The following is a 17,244-nucleotide window of genomic DNA, read 5'->3' as shown; positions in this document are numbered from 1 at the left end:
AAGTTAGAAACCTGCATCTTTCGCGGTGCCCCGCATCGCAGGCAGCAAATGGTGTCGGCTCTCCAGGCGTCCCTCTACTGAAGCTCTGGTTTAACAATGTGCCAGGCTGGGAAGGGTTAAAAGCGGAACAGAGCCCCAAGCTTTGAACTAGACAATTCTTGGAAGTGTTCTTTCGTACCTTTCTTTGTCATCTTTACTAACAGATGAGTCTCGTTTATCTACATCTCTATCTCTGTCATGAGCTGCAGCAGATGAACTGCGCTCCAGCTCTCCTGGCTTCAGCCAGGGCGGAGGGGTCGGGAACGAAGGAGGAGTTCGGTGCAGTCGGTTCCAGGGCTCGTGAGGGTTGCTAAAGCTCTGCATACTGGGGCCATCCTTGTGGCCGAACACTGAGTTGGGTGCTGAAATGGTGAAGTGGAAAACAAAAAGGTTTAAGAAAAAGGTATGCTCTAGTGAAGGTACTTACCAAAAAAACTTTTACAGCACTCAGAGTTAAAATGAATACATATTATTGGGAGCTGGAAAAGGAAAGGAAATTAACAGAGATTCATTAGAGGGTCTCATTCCTAAAAAATGGGCAGGCATCTGACAGCTGTTTTAATTGGAAAGGGAAATGCTGTGGATAAAATTGACAAGGGATGAAGCAGTAAGAGAAAAGTGACAATGATCCTTAATCCAAATATTTTGGAGACATCAGGAAATGACCATTATATGGACTATAAATAATGGAACTTGTTGTATTTGATCCTGAACCAAAGTAAAATAGTATGTGACCAAAATCATGCCAGATTTGAAGCATGGAGAAAGGGAGTGATTTTTAAAAAGGATTATCTTTTGTGACTAGCCAAATCTAGAGAAATGTTGATGATCCTGGACAAACAAATGCATCGATGCAGGTTAGTGATCTCTTCCAGGCACATGTCCTGGATTATTGGTGAGAAAGGAAAAAAAAATAATGTTCCCATCCACAGCTGGGGATGCTGCACACATTTAACTATTTTTGAACATGCAAAACCAACAAAATCATAAGAAATTTCACAAACTCCTTAGACTCATAGGTTCTATATTCTTGGGGTTCTTTTTTCTTTACTGAACAATGTAATGGTGACATTTAGCGCTACGCTGAACCCAAACTGTTAAATAACGAATACAAAATAATTTACTGCTGACTAAAAAATGCTGTTGTTTAGATGCAAAAGGTCACTTTCCAAGTTCTCATCTCCTAGTGGTATGTGGTCTAAGCAACTGGTAAAGACATCAAATAGTCACCATCACTCAATGTCCTGAATTACAGAGCAAACAAGAATTCATAAACAAAGAGGTTACTCACTAACTGTCGGGTTGCCGAGTCCCCCGAAGGCGTTGCTACCCACGGCGGTGAGGCCGCTGAAGGAAGCCGGTCGATTGAAAGGCTCTGCAAACCAACAGAAACAGCTGAACCTCGCTGCCATGGTGGGAATTATGATAAAGCAGGAGTGTGTTATCCAACCATGTTACATCTGCATGAAAGCTCAGGCTGTGCCCATCTGTGGTTGAACATCATCATCTCACAACACAGTGGTGACTGTGAGGGACTGCGGCATAAAAACACATTTTTTTTTTTTCCCTGGGATCATTTTACTAGAAAAACTTCCTCTTCAAACAAAAACAAGATGTTAAAATCTACACGGTATCGATGCCTGTACTTCTGCATAAGTAGCTACTTCATTTAAAACCTGCAAACATCTTCATTTTTATTTCCTTTTATTCCCCTTCCAATTCAATTCCATAGTCTTTCTCAGGAAATGTCTCTGGCTAGCAAGACTATTATTAACTCTGGCAACTGTGCTCCAAAACACCTTCAGGCCACATCTCCGAAACCATAGCCAGGATATAAATAAAATGTCCTATTATACCGATATGTCATGCTGACCTTCACATTTTGTAACTCTCTTGATATTTATTGCTAATGCTATAGGAAAAACTAGTACAGACTGAAAAATATTGGAATAATTTTTTTAGTAGTCAATGCATACAGACTATAAGTAAGTTGTATGAAGCAAATTCTCCTCTCACTTTACTTTGGAGAAGTCTAATGATTTTGATGAAACTACTTCTGATAAATACCAGCACAGAGGAAAGAAAGACCAAACCTAGCATTTTCTATAGGCAGCTAAATGCAGAATGATACACCTACATCACGAGTCTGCTGTATCAATTTGGGGACCCTCCCAAATCCTTCCCTGTGCAAAATAAAATGCCCATGTAAAGTCTTGATCTCATGCTCCTGGAGGCTGCAGATCACCTTACTACAACATCGGTAAGTTAGAAGGGAAATAACAACATCTGGTAACTTGAGTGGTTCCGTTTTTAAATGTGTATTCACTAATTTTCAGTGACAGACAAATTGAGGCCAGATCACAAAACTTTAGGGATATATTTCCCACTCACTTAAATGGAGAAGCGGACATCTAAGTAGGAGTTAGGAAAAGAAACAACTTTATGAACCAAAGTCTTAACCTCAAGGCACTTTTTGTGACTGGTTATAAATGTGACTACAGTGAAACCTAACCAGCCCTGTCACTCTGCTCCTCCAATGTCCAGACTGTTTCCAGAAGTATTTCAAAACATGCTGTCAGTGATACTATTACGTGTATTTAGAACTGCTACTTGGGTAATGACTAAAATTAAATGGTTAAAATGTGCAATTTGTAAAGGTTAAGTAGGCAGAAGACTGAAAAGTGTCTCCACATGGGCAACCTTTAAAGGTCTCAATGGTCATAGAATCACAGAATGGTCTGGGTTGGAAGGGCCCTTAAAGCTCATCCAGTCCCAACCCCCCTGCCATCAGCAGGGACACCTTCCACTAGACCAGGTTGCTCAAAGCCTCATCCAACCTGGCCTTAAACACTTCCATGGAGGAGCAGTCACATGGCCAATGTGTTACTTCGGAGTTGTATTCACCGTTAGTTGCAGGGAGAACATACCTAAGTGAGCAGCTGGGTTGAGAAAGTTGCTGTGGTGAGGTGGTGGGCCGAACGGGGTGCCAGCTGGATGACCCCCACCTGCCAAAACAAAGCAGAAGAGGTGAATTCCTACCAAAAAAGCTCAGAAGGGGCCTCACTGTGCTCTGGGCTTGACTACCACTTCTTAAACAGCAGCTCACACAGCAGAGACTGCTGTGTACTGGGCAGGGCCTCTCAGGTCAGGATCCTACACAAAAAGCAGCTGCTTTTCTAAACAGAAGTTCCCAGAGAGTTGAGGGGGTGGGGGAAATGTTTCAGTATGGAAAAAAAAAGGAGTATGTACAATACAGTGTATTTCCAACCTGTCATCTCCATGAGGCATCAGACATCACTGTGTGAAGAAATGTTCCTCCATTTACTACCTGTATGGCACTTCAGCACGTGGGGCTTTTTTAAAAACGTACAGATTAATATTAAAATTTTTATCAAATTGACTAATAGCCCCTGGCACGTCTTGTAGAGAGTTCATAAGCCAAAGCATACGGGAAATTTCCTCCTAACACAGCAAGGATTACCATTTTAACGGGCATGCCACAAGAATTCACTTCTCAGTACTCACTGGCTGTGGAGAAGAGAGTCGAGGGCCGGGCCAGGTCATGGGGGTGGTGGATGGCTCCAAAAAGGCTGGGGCCTGGTGGCCTGCTCAGAAATTCAGGTTTCAGGCCAAAGTCCAGCTTGTGCGGATCAGACTGCATCTGTTTCTGAAATGTAAAAACAGGATTTGGAAGAGACTGCCCCAAAAGTCAGCAGTAAGACACACTTGCAGAATGACTTTTACCGAAGTCTTCAGAATTTATTCACATTAACTGACACTTTAACAAGAATATTGTTTTTTGGGAACCTGAGCAGAAGTGCACAGCTGTTTTCCTGGAAGGGGGATCTAAGGCAGGGAGAGAAAATCTCAGGCTCCCAGTGCACGTTTCCTGCAAATTTCAACAGTGTTTTCACACACGCTCACGTCCATCCTTCTGGAGCAACACATTTCAGCACAGACCCGGCTTAAAGAACAAACATAAAAATCTCTGAAGAGGCCTCAGACACTGGCTTGGCTGTAAGAATACGTCTGTCTTCAAATCATAAAAGCAAAGGTGAAGAGAAATGTTAGTTTGGAGCTGATCCCAGGCGGGCAGGCCTGTTAAAGCTGGGTGAGAGCACCAGGCGCGGCTGCCAGCTGACCTCCTCCCACTGCAGGAGTTCCCTTGCCAGATGGTTATGGCAGAAACAAGTCAATGGTCACCAGAACCATTAATTTGAAATGTGAAGCTGCAATCTAGACACACTTGATGCAGTGGATGTTCCACTGCCTCTCAGACTGCAACTGAGCAATCTAGGGACTAAAATGCATCAAATTACAGATGAAGCGTATCTGAGCCTCAAGAACCGAGGCACTCCAAGCACTGTATGTCGCTGGCTTTATTTATATGATCTTAGAATCATCAGACTTTCTTTTTTTAAAGGTAAATTTGCTGAGGTAGCTGTATCATAAAGGAGAAGTGGATGAAGGATGGGCTCTTCTTTGTGCCATGTACTCATTTCAGTGGTCCCTACTTCAGTAGTTTTATAGAATGAAGAGGAAAACCAAATTCCCAATTACCTGTGCTGCCAGAACTCCCTAAACACAGATTGGTGATTAATTGTGCAGGTCAGCTGAAAGGATTTACGAATGTGTTAGACTGAACCAGTAGATCTCAACAGTAATTCTGGAGCATGTTACGCTTTATAAATCAGTATTTAATACTGTGCTAGCTCAGAGTACAGACTATTACAATGATATAAATATGCATATTAAAAAGTTATGGTCAAATTAATGTGCATGGCTAGTAGCTGTTTTTCAAGTGCTAGTAACATGTCTCTATTGCTATCAGAACAACAACAAAAAAAAAGGCTTTATCAATGTTTTCAGCTAATGGCCTCCAAGAATATTGAAATGGAAAAGGTGGCCAAGCTCAGGTCCTGTCTTTTAAGGAAGTAACACTGTACTGCTTTAATAATTAGAAAAGTTCAGAAAATACAAATGCCTCAGTTGAAGCCCGTGTGCCAGATTTTTATACTGTGAACTATTTTTTATTCTTCTTTTTAACAATCAAGTTATAAACCTCTGACAGGCATTACTCAGAATACCAAAAGCTGGCTGAAGCTTTAATTGCAGCCATAGGAACAGTGCTGTTCTAATAATGAGCAAATCTCCTGTCTGAAGAGGAAGAGGAATATCATAGATGTGTTGAAAGATTTTTAAATGTCTTCGTTTACCTTAAAATAGTACCAAAGAAAATGGATCAGATTTATTTCATCCCCAGTTGCTGCTCAGGAGAGCACACCTCTTGATGATAATCCTTACGGATGTATTTGAAGTCCAGCAAATATGTTAACCTTAATTCAGGGCCCACTAAAATTAATGTGAATGTCTGCACTAATTTCATGGCATGTTAGATCTGGCCATAAGGCCTTTCCTAAAAGAGAGAGGGCCAATTATGGAGCGTAAATTCTCTCCTGAATCCTGGCCAGTAACGCACTGGTCAGCCTAAGGAGGAGTGGAAAATTGCTTTGTGCCCAGAGCTGATATGCAACCCTGGCTGCATCCGAGGAACTCCCTGGGCGTGCAGACAGGTTACACAGGTCTGAACTGTGTCTCAGTGCAGAGGTACAGGCAGGCAAACAGAATCCACAGCTGCATGCAATTTTTCCTGAGATCAGCAAGGTTGTGTTTCAAAGTTTCCTTTCTTGCCTGTTTCTTCAGTGTCCGCTGTTGCCCTCTGCAAGCAATTACTGGTGGGCCAGATAGTTACCAATTCCTCCATCCTTTGCAAGCAGTCTGGTGGCACTGCATGCTGACTTGAAATCTCTCAGTAAATACATTTTATTCACTGCTCTACAGTCAGGCAGCGTCTTCAGCTTGTGTAGAAAGAAGAAAAGGCACCTTTACAACCTTGGGCTCGAAGGAGAAATTGGTCCGCACAAGCCCTCAGCCAGAGATTTCACACTTCATGGTTGCACACAGAGGGGAGGACTTCATTCCCGTGTGGGAGTCTGGCAACCCACGGGGACATAAACCAACTCGCCTTACTGACTGTCGACCATACCTGATTTTTTGACTGAACTGAGATAGTGAAATACATTTCCCAATTATTCTTGCAATTATCATCATGCACAGCCTCAAAAAGTCAAGTAACATCCCTTCCTGTACTTCTGGGCTTTATTCCTGTTTTTTAACACGCAAGACTGGAAAGTATTAGGCTGGATGAAAATGGCATTTACTATGAGTTATAAATACACCAGTATGACCTCTCTCTGAATATCAAATCAAGGAAGATTCAAAGGACATAGATAGCATGGGAATAATAATTTCATTTCAAGAAAATACCTTTTCAATAAAATAAAAAAAAAGGACATATAACTCTCTAGGTCTATAATCTTGTCTTTTTTGATAATGGGAAGATGAATGAAGATCACTAGCAGGGGAAACATAAGGAAGCAGAGAAGAGAGATATGTCTACTGCAGCAAATTAACCTGTCAACCTTGTTTAAAAGGGTTATTTTTAAACTCTATTAGCTGCAGGTTTTAGTAGCTGTTCAACATCTTCATATTCTTACAGCCCTACCTTATACAATTCAACTGCACACACAGACTGCAAAGTGCTATGGACTCCTTGGTAATGGTAGTTTCTAACACAAGCTATTGACTCCTGAATTACAAGTATGAACAGCAAAGCACACCAGCCTTTCCTGATTACTGAAAAACTTCAGCACCAACACAGAATTTTTCAGTGACAAGTACAGTAAAAATATCATAAAGGGGAAGAAACCTTCACAGAGTCCATGTACAGAAAAAATACAGTTAAAATACGAATGGAAATACCCAAACTATTAAATGAATAAATTACTTGGCTTTCTGTGACATCTGTTTCAGGAGAGCCTGAACTGGCCATGACCCTCACCCCTGGCCTCAAAGCCTGTAACAAAGATTTCCACCCCTTTACCTTCGCTGCAATGAGACAGTGTCTGGATAACATTACGTCAGCTGTAAGGCTGTGTCTGCCCCACCAGCCCAAACACGTACAGGTGCCAACCTCCAGCTATGAAATGGGTTGTGAAGAAGAATGATGGGAGCCTGTGCAGCCACATTGGATAAAGCATTGTAGGGACAGGAAAAATCTCCCTGTGCCCTCTTCTGTCTGTGAACATTAATAAGAGGAATGGGATACACATGCCTAGCTTCTCTAGACCTAAAACTATTTAATCTTGATATGTTTCTGTCCTCAGCCATAAATAAAAGCAATGCCGTAGCTCACAGGCACACCCATTTAGCTCTTTCTAGCTACAAACTGGTTGTTATCACCTAAGATCTGGTGTCCTTGCTCCGCAGCACCACAGACATTCCTTTGAGACTCGACCTTTAGGTTTTTAATTTCGATATGCCATCGGTATGAAAAAGGAAGTTACGTTATAATGCTACTGACGGTTACTTCAACAAGACATTAGCCATGGCATAGAACTGCTAACAGCGAGAGGCAAACTTCTCCACTCGCAGGTCTGCACTGTGCAGTTCATCTGGAATGCTGCTGTGCCCAAAAAACTCACCTTGACTTTCTGTTGGTGATGGTAGATCTGCCAGGCGATGTGAACATGCATAGCGCACCACTTTCCAGGTTTCTGGAAAAAAACCAAAGGGATACAACATGAATCAATCTTTCAAAAACTGTGATGCTTTATTCTAGTTATAGTAACTCTTGCCAACTCTTAGCCCAGTCTGTTTTGGTCTGGGGGATTCCTCAAGACAAGACAACCGAAAGCAAAGGGTCCCCTGTCACTGCCTTTCCCCTCCATCCTCTTGGGAATCCAGAAATTCAAAGAATCTGTCCCTTGTTAAGAAGTTTATCTGGATATCCAGGAATGCTCCTGGTCACTCTCCTCTCCAACTCATGCTCGGGTTTTATGCACTCTTGCAACCTTCTGATACCACTGGCTGAGAATGCAGCTTGTGTTGCTGAAATGAAACTGTCTCCCTTTAAAAGATCACTCTGGTTTTCAAAATGAATCTGACTGCCTCAAATAATTGTTGGTTTGTAGTTTGTACCTCCAAATATACTCATAAATATCCTGAAAAAATCGCAGCTAAGTCAATTCACTCTGCTTGGGAAAGCTCTCTGCATCCTTCCTGTCACTGGGCTTCTAAATCATGGGGAAGACAGAGGCAGGAAAGACCCAGAGTGCTATTTGTATTGTTTTCTTGTTGATTTTGTACTCCATTTCCAGGACATCTACAAATCTTGTCTGAAAAACACTCATTCAGGATATACTTTCTCCAATTTTATTATTTAAGGGTCTGTAGTTAACAACACAACTAATGATTCCTGTGGATTTAAAAATAATCACAGGCATTCAAGAAGCTCCTCAAGCTACTGGTGACTTAAATATGTGTTTCACCAACTATGGCACAGAGTCTGCCTTCTATTTCTAGGCATGTATCAACCAACAATTAAAACTACAAAAAAATAAAACCCATCTCACCCACATACTCCCTTAAACTCAAGCCTTTTGCTTATTCACAGCAACTGGTCATGCTAGTGATAATAAGTTCACTTAGTTGGTTTGACCAAAATCCACACCTTCTTGAACATGTTGAAAAATTAACAAAAACCCCTTTTGCATCCCTGAAAGACTGTATCTTTCGATCCTTATTTCTAGAATAGTTTGTATTTGAAGTGGATCATCTGCCTGTACTTTGTAAGATACTTGGGTAGGAAGTACCACACTGAATAACACTGAAGACACACAGTAAATAAAAAGCAAAATCCCTCTGTCTGCACTGAAATAACAAGGGATCACTGCCAGGGTAGGTCTGCAGGATTTGGTTCAGGACACCTGAGAGACAGAAGGATCGTTTATCTTTAACCTCTAGTATTCATGCTAGGGGGTTGCATGAAAAGAACAGAACACTTCCAACTTTGAAACTGTATTTTCCTTGAGTGACCACAAGATGCACACAAAGATGGACTGACCATGCTGCTCAGCAAACACGGTGTCAAGTACCCAAGATGAAACACGGCATCGCTTTATAATTAATCTGCTGCTTTAACCCGGTGGGGACTGAGACGAGCTTGACAAACTGTATCACAAGGAGATTTCTTACCCTCAACATGGGCCTGAACGGATCTGTCAACTGTGAAGAAGAAATGACAGCTTGGTTACATGCCTGTCACTCAAACAATTGCTCTAATTAACAAATTTGTATTGCTTCATTAAGAGATGAAATTAAAATGTTATAATTTTACTTTCAAATGAAGCCCTTTCAGATAATAATTAGTCCTTAGCCTCCGTCTTCGAGCCGGTCTCCCTCCCCCTGTGGCTGCTGTACCTAAATGTTGACAAGCAACTAAACAAGCCTCACACAGAGCGCTCTGTCCTCTGGCATCATCATTAATTTGTTGATTTAATGCTACAAAAATGGCTGGTTAACTACTCTGAAGAAAAACACAGATCTATCCTTTGGGCAAACTTCTGCTCTCATCTTTCAAAGCTGCTCGGCTCGTGAGAAGACTGGAGAGCAGACAGGGCTGCTTTTTCACAGGCCTCATTCCCATGGATTGGGTTGGAATGGGTAGAATATTTTCTTATTCTCATTTTTTTGCTCACATTTCATCAATTAATGCTGGAAAATAAATTCAATTTATTGGGTATTTGGTTTTTCTTTTTTGAAATGCAATATTAAAGGAGATTTATAGGTGTAAGAGGTACTTTGCAGACTCAGTGATGGCGCAATACATCATCTTGAAATAATCAAAACTACACTGCAAGCTGAAAGGGAGCATAAAGCTAAATGCCTTAATGACCTCGTTATCTTTTCAATTAGATGAAATAAACAGAATGAAAAAACATGGTTCCTTTTTGGTATAAAGCTCAACTACAGCACCAAATCAGAGCAAACCAAAGTACCAGAACTTGGCATAACCCAAATGTTAAAAGCTCAGCCATACCACAACATGGATTTTCAAGGAGAGCTCTCCATTGCTTTTGTCAGAAAGTTCTGCTAAAAATATCACTGTATGATGTTCTTCATTGCAAACAACATGTATTAATTTAAACAATGCACGGGCACTTGGAAAGAGCAGAAAAAGGCTGAGAGACAAAGCGCTGAGACAATAAATGCCACTCACATACATCAGAACTCGAAAATCTGGAGGCGCCAAGTGATCAATAAAGTGCATCCGTATTTCACTGGTGCAATCAATGATACAGTAACCAAGGGAATAACTGTCATTACCCACATTAAAAACTATTACAGAGCATAAACGTAAATCTGGGAAGAGGTTTGTACATTTCTATGCTAAATGGGACTTTTATGGGCTTGTGGGGATGCCTGCTGACAGCAAGGGAAGAGCTCTTCCATTGCACAGTTTTTTGTTGATGATGAACACAAGTAAGGATCAGGATTTAAATTCTTCTCCTGCAACTTCTCTAGTTCTCATTGACTTGAGCAGTTCAGACTAAGCTTTAGTTTTAGGAGGTTAGTTTGGACATACTGAAGATGGCAGCTCTAGCATTCAAGGTTTTTAGGAGGAATAAGTTTACTACAGAAAAATGTAGTATTTTCTACAGACCCGTGGATCTTTCTGCAGAAGGGTATGTGGGACAGTTCCAGGTCTGGCTGCAACATCAATAGGATTGGAAGTCTAGAAATATCACAAGGAAAGACAGCATTAATGAGTAAAACAATACATAAAAGACATAGAAAGTGAAAAATAATATTTCTTTATCATTAACGTTGCATAAGCAATGAAGATAAACTTTTTAAAGAGGCAAGGATAACCATCATAATCCACTTATTAATATACATGCTATCATCTCAATTTTCAAACTTTCATTGTCCTCCAACTTCCTATTACTTGAAGTAATGGAAAACATTTGAGAGAACAGAGACAGTTACACTGGAAAATCTTTTTATTTTTGAAAACCTGATTAGCAGCATATGATACAGAATCTGAAGTAGTATCTGGAGGACCAAGGTTGTGTTCTGCTGCTTATCGATAGATAATGCACTAGGACTGGCTAAAACTGCTGCCCTGCCTGTCAGCACACAGAACACCAGAAATCTCTGTAGTCACTGTACAAGGATCTGAACTCCATCCACAGTGAACTATTACCATACGGATATGTGGAAAAGGCAACAGCCAGTTGAAAAAAATTAAAGCTTTTCCCATGATTTTAATGTAAATATTCAGCTCATGTAACAAAACGCATCTTTGTGAAACCCCCCATATTTAGACAGAGCATCTTCCTATGTTAAAATGAAGAAAAATAGAAATCAGCTCCAGTATAACTAACAATTAAGTGACAGAGTTGTTAACAGTCTGATTACCATACATACGATGAATTCCACTAATGAACTGCAATTTACATATTCAGTCATTACAGTGGATGGGCCAATTAAAGAAAGAAGGTGTCTCCTCTGCAGAAATTTCAGTCCTGATGTCAGTCTTTAGTTACAAAGACCACAGACTACAGTATATGATTTCCTCCCACTTAGAAATCAAGAGTGACTTCATGAAAACAGAAGAAGAAAAACCCCGAACTCCTCACATGTATCAATCCCGGCTATCAAAAACGAGAGGAGAACTGAATCAGAGTGTGGCACTGTGGTGGGGCTGTGAGATAACTGTGGGAATGAGTAAACAATAGTGATCATGATTTCTTTAAGTCTTGATTATTACATGACCTTACATTAATGCATATTATCTGAGAACTAATTATATTGCTTTTACATTTAACTATGTCATTATATATAATTTTTTAAAGTATGTAGATATATCTGAACCTAATGAGAAAAAACTTTTCTTGGTAGCACATCTGAAAAAAGACAATTATCCTCCGTGGAATTAGGCTCTCACTCAGATCTCAACTGATGCAGAGTCTGAATCATGTTCTAAATCTAAACCTAACCTGGCCCATGACATGACACGACACCCGTGTATTTGAGTAGTAACAGATACACAAATAATTCCTCTCTTACCTTGGGCTGAAATGCTCCTTGTAGCGAGCCAAAGGGGCCGGTTGGAGGAATCATGGGAGGAATACCTGATACAGCTGGAGGATAGGAGTGAAACAGCTGGAACAAAAAGAGAGAAGAACATAAATAAAAGGGCAGGTCAAAATGAAGACAGGAAGATGAACAAGACACTGAAAGCATTCCTGGGTAATATTAGGAAAATGGGACATGGAGAAAACTGAGAAGCACTGAAGAAGTGATCTCGTTGCAACGATGTTAGTTAAAGCGGTCAATGAAACGTTCACAAATGTCATGACGTTTAGAGCTTAAAAGCAGTTCCAAAATCATAAAGCCAGCAACTTCTCCCCTGGATTAGACTATATAGCATAAAAGAGAGACTTTTTTTTCAATTATTAGTTTTGAAATTGGACAGAGGTTTTAAACCGTTTCGGTTTGTGAGCCATTTCAAGAGAAAAGGCAGAACACTGAGCCAAGTAAGACCCAGAAATCTACCGTTTCAGTGGAAAAAACCCTCACGAGTTCTAGGATATTATATCATTAAAACTCCATTAGTACGTTAGGATTTTAATAGTATCTGTAGGAAATGAGGAAAATACGCAGAATTCTTACTTTATTATCCTGTCTGACAGGATATCCTGCCACATCTAATATTAGCAGAGAGACAATCTGATTTGTTCAAAATTATTATTTAAACAAAACGTTAAGGCAGAACCCTCCAAAAAATTTAGGGTGGTTTTTTGATCGAGACAGACTACTCAGCATAAAAAGGTGCACATCTACACTGACCTCACTGATCCAAATGTATCTGTTCTAACAATTTTTTTTTTTTAAAAAAAGCTCTCCTGTACTAATGCAGATGAACACAAGGGAAACAAGCAAGTCAACAGTAACATCTAAATCTTATCTTGTCTCTGCAGTCCGGCTGTGAGTCTTTTACTCATGCTGTAACATAGTTAATTTGCCCAATTCCAAGGAAAACGCTGAGATTACACACAAAATTGCTTTCTGGTAGGAGTCGGGGGTTCAAAGCATCACACTCCAAACACGTTCTCACTGTGAAAGCTCAGGATCTAACAGGGGATGGTTGCTATCTCCACTGCTCTTGCCACCCACAAACCTAAAGGGGTTCTCTGGCTGATAAAAATGCAGCTCTGAACACAGCTGATCAAAGACCAATCTACTGAAATGCTACTTTTAAGATCAAAATAAATGAGTTAATGGCCAATTGAACAGAAGCAGGACTGGGCAAAGTAAAAGACTGGGCATGCGGAGCGGGCAAACACTGAGGAATTCCCACCCTGGAGTACAGCAGTATTGCAAAGTTCTGATCCATTTGTTTACGCCAGGCTTTGTATGTGCTTTTCTTAATCGTTTTTCCTTCCACTAGCTTATCTTGCAAGGTCATTTATTTGTATTATACTTACTGAGAGCTGAGAAAATATTTCAGTAATTCAGAGGCATCAAAAGATTTTCTCGGTTTAAAAGCATAGTATCAAGTCTCCTTTCGTAACACTTTTCTATTGTTGTTTTTAAATCTATTTAATTTGGACCTGCTCCATTCAATGATGCAGAAAGCATTTTTAGATTAGTTGATACTGAACTGTAGGCATGTGAGAAATCATTAAGAGACACGTCCTCATTTACAATAACTTTTAAATGTGTTTTAAATCCTCCAGTGTCTTCTGCATTTAATTCTGTGTAACGGACTAATTCCAAATGACGGAAAGAGATGTAACACTTAATATTCTATTGGCTGTGACTAATAATAAGGAACGCTTCCCTTAGAGTTTTATAACAACTGTTAAGTTAATTAAATGTGACCTTTCCTCCAGGTCAGAATTATTAATAAAATATAAATATTCTATCTCCAGGATCTCTGTATTTCAGTTAAATTCCTCCAGCTTTCAAAATAAAACTTTCATAGTGTTTCCTTTTTTCTTACTCTCTTTGGAGCAACATTTTCCCCTTCTAGCTTTCTTAGGGAACATTGTAGGACCCACAGCTTTCCTGGGGCCAGGTACAATCTAACACTAAACCAGACCCAGCGTTAACTGTAGGTAAAAGCAATGCCTCACTGTGCTACAGCAAGGCCCCCCCAAGAAAGAAATGACTGTAAAATCAAAGATGTCAAGGAAGAAAATAGTTTTAAATCTCTAGGTGAGAATCTCTATTTTGAAGTAGATTGATTTTAACTCTCAAACAGACCTTGTTCTCCTACAAAGTTCACTTACAAGCTTTAAAAACACTGCCAGCTTTTTTAAAGATATCTGACTTCTTGGTGTGGATCTATAGAGGAAGAAAACCTTGTGACTAGGAAAAGGTCCATGGCAGGCCCACAGTTTCACAATATTTCTACCATAGGAGAAGCCCTCTCAGGTACGCGTTATGCCAGCAGAAGTAATGCTTTTTGATAGTGCAGCTGCTCAGGAAACTGATGCCAGCTGTTGGTGTTCCCTGTATCACCTGTAATCAGAGCAGAAGAGATTACTGACATGCCCTGGTTGGGGTGGCCTTGCTGACTGTTAATCCAACATAACTTGTAGCCATCACGTTGATCTTCTGGTATTAGTTTGCTTGACAGACGCAACCGTGATGATTTTGCAACCACTTCACAAGGCCAAACCTTTCCTGAAGGGAAGGCAGGGGAGGTTTAATGCACCAGCTCTCTGGTGGTGGAGCTCAATTGCACAGCTATTGGCTACCAGAGAACAACGTGAAGCTTTTCCTTACCTTACAGGGGGTAATACCATGACCTTTACAATTCAGGTAACTGCCAGATTTATAAGAGATTATGTCACTGAGTTTGAAAAGCAGATACAGTCAGAGACTTCTGCAATGTTTCCTGTGTTATAAGTCAACTTCTGTGCTTTATTTGTCTAAAATTCATTTACCTATTTCCCAGTTCCATGTTCTTGCTTGAATCAACAAGCCACATTGATGATAATACATCTTTTGACTCCACGTAAAGCTCAGCAAATACGAGTGCAGTTTTGCAGAGAGCGATGCAAATGAGCAGCGTTACCCTTCTGAGTAATAGCAGTTATCGTAGGCTTAGATGTTTGCCTAATCCTCCTGGAGCTCTGATCCTGCCAACGCTCTCATACAGCTACAGGTACTCAAATGAGGTGTCAGAAAATGAACAGGACTGTTCCCGTGTACAACAGGCACGAGTCGTTAGCAGGAACCGTGTTTAATCAGTACAGCAGAAGCATCACATTATCATCTTAACCAGTTTTTTTTGCCCAGTTCCACTTCTAAGCAAAACCAACACATAAAGCCAAGTGCTTTGCAAATTTCTGAATGCTGATGCAGTACTCCTTCTCTCATCAAAATATCACTATTGGATTTAGAAATTCTTGTCATATTCAACCAGATACCTGCCTCTGCCAATGTGATGAAGGAAATACAACCTGTATTTCAGCAGCAAATGAATCAGTAGATCACTTAAGATCAGAAGCTTTACAATTATCTGGAATATTAAAAATGAGTTTGTCTCTATCAACATTTTTGGTAGCTCTTAGATAAACACATCTAGTGCACAGCAGGATTCATGTTGCTGTCATCAAACAGAGCTTTCAAAACGTAACAAGCCCAGGGGATCAGATGTGCCTTTGAAATCTGAAGAATAAGACAAGTTTTCAGATTGTATAAAACAAAATATGATATATTAGGAAAACTATTAGATTACCTATCCCTGAAGGATTTGTATGATAGTTTGTCATTTCATTTCAAGTTTCTTAGAAAAAAATATCAGTCTAAGGGTTTGTGGCACAACTGAAACACAGTGATGAAATTACTGCTCTCTCCTACTTCATGCAACAGTCAGCTCTTCTGTCTCATCTTTTTCACATCAAGCCTGTCTAAAATGGTGTTTGAGCAAGAGATCTTTTGATTGGAAAAGCTGATACTGCATCTTGATCAGAAACAAGCACCACGAATGCAAGCCTTCAAAAGCCAAAGCAACCAAGAACGATAATGGTAAATCCTGGAGTGATGATTAGGGAGAGATTCGACACTGTGCCACTGATTGAGTGGTGATCCCAACCCACCACAGAAAAGCAGTGAAATCAGTTTTAAACAGAGTAATGAAACTCACACTGTGACGGTAGAAGGGGTCAACTTTTGTAGGGTATTTGTCAAACTGCAAAGGGATCAAAGCACAAACTAGTTACTTTATATTTCCTTGCTTTACTTCTGTTGGTAAAATAAGACTAATACTCTATAATTTTGCAACCAACAGAGAGGGAAAAAATACACAGAAAATTAATTTCCAATGCATCTGTTTGGGATTCTTCTGTCTTCAAAGTGAAACAAGGTATTTACGAGACAGGACAAAGGAAGAGGCACCAGAGTGCACCACTCCAAGCACTGTGAAGTCCCAAGCACGAGTGCTCCTTCCACCAGCAGCCTCGTCCCTCAGCCCCTGTACTGACGCCTGAACCTACAGCACATGTGACAATCGCGAGGAAGGGACAGTCCTTCCTCTCCTACCCAACCACAGAGTTCTCCTTCCCCACAACCTGGCCAATTCTTATATTTTTGTAACAAAGAATAGAGTTGTGCTCTACTTATCCTCACATTTCTGCCTGGGGTACGCACCATGGGCGGTGCTGGCGTTGGCATGATGGCAGTGGGTGGGATGGCGTGAGGGAAAGGCGTGAAGGTGTGCTGGTGTGTGTGTTGGTGTGTGTGCTGATGCTGGTGCTGGTGCTGGTGGAACTCGGTCCTCAGGTACGGCGGCGGGCCCAGGGAGGCCCCACGATCTGCGCTCTGCGAGGCCAAAAATCGCGTGTTTAGTTCCTGACGGAGAAGATCTTGTTCTGAAATACAAACAGCAAAACAACCCCCTGTGAGCTCAGGGACTTTTCCAGACCTTGTGCAACTTACTTTTTGCTGCCTGTGGTAGCAATGCTATATTTAAAACTTCCTGGTGGTAAATCACGACACTCTACGGGGTAAGAAAGCTCCCTCAGATCTTCCCCAGAGGCCTGAGAGACAGAAGAAAGTCTCCATTTCCCCTTTCTCACCAAGCCTGTCTTCACTACAGCATTTCTCTGAGCATTAACCTAAGGGTTCTCCTAAAATTTGTATGGACATGGGCACAGTCCTAAATGGATGAGGAGGAGGTACAGGGAACCTGGAGTGAGTAAACGTCAAGTGACTGCTGCTAACATGAGTACCCCACTGCATGGACACACAACGATGTTACTCATCCGCTGATAATCCCCCATTTTC

General features: G+C 40.8%; 1 protein-coding gene across 1 annotated transcript in view; it reads right to left on the bottom strand.

Annotated features, from left to right (window-relative positions):
* Positions 1–17,244, bottom strand: part of AUTS2 (activator of transcription and developmental regulator AUTS2) — a 27,135-nt gene that overhangs the window by 7,344 nt on the left and 2,547 nt on the right. The window contains exons 3-12 of the mRNA XM_029087440.1: positions 16,588–16,829; positions 16,106–16,150; positions 12,013–12,108; positions 10,604–10,675; positions 9,136–9,165; positions 7,584–7,655; positions 3,565–3,706; positions 2,967–3,044; positions 1,331–1,414; positions 179–401 (exon numbers count right to left, since the gene is read on the bottom strand). Of these exons, the coding sequence (XP_028943273.1) occupies positions 179–401; positions 1,331–1,414; positions 2,967–3,044; positions 3,565–3,706; positions 7,584–7,655; positions 9,136–9,165; positions 10,604–10,675; positions 12,013–12,108; positions 16,106–16,150; positions 16,588–16,829 (1,084 nt within the window). The remainder of the gene's footprint in view (positions 1–178; positions 402–1,330; positions 1,415–2,966; positions 3,045–3,564; positions 3,707–7,583; positions 7,656–9,135; positions 9,166–10,603; positions 10,676–12,012; positions 12,109–16,105; positions 16,151–16,587; positions 16,830–17,244) is intronic.

This window comes from Antrostomus carolinensis, unplaced genomic scaffold (genome assembly GCF_000700745.2).
Source record: "Antrostomus carolinensis isolate BGI_N321 unplaced genomic scaffold, ASM70074v2 scaffold18401, whole genome shotgun sequence".
NCBI classification, from domain to species: Eukaryota; Metazoa; Chordata; class Aves; order Caprimulgiformes; family Caprimulgidae; genus Antrostomus; species Antrostomus carolinensis.
The sequence above is the reverse complement of the archived record's forward strand: the minus strand, read 5'-3'. Positions and strand labels throughout refer to the sequence as shown.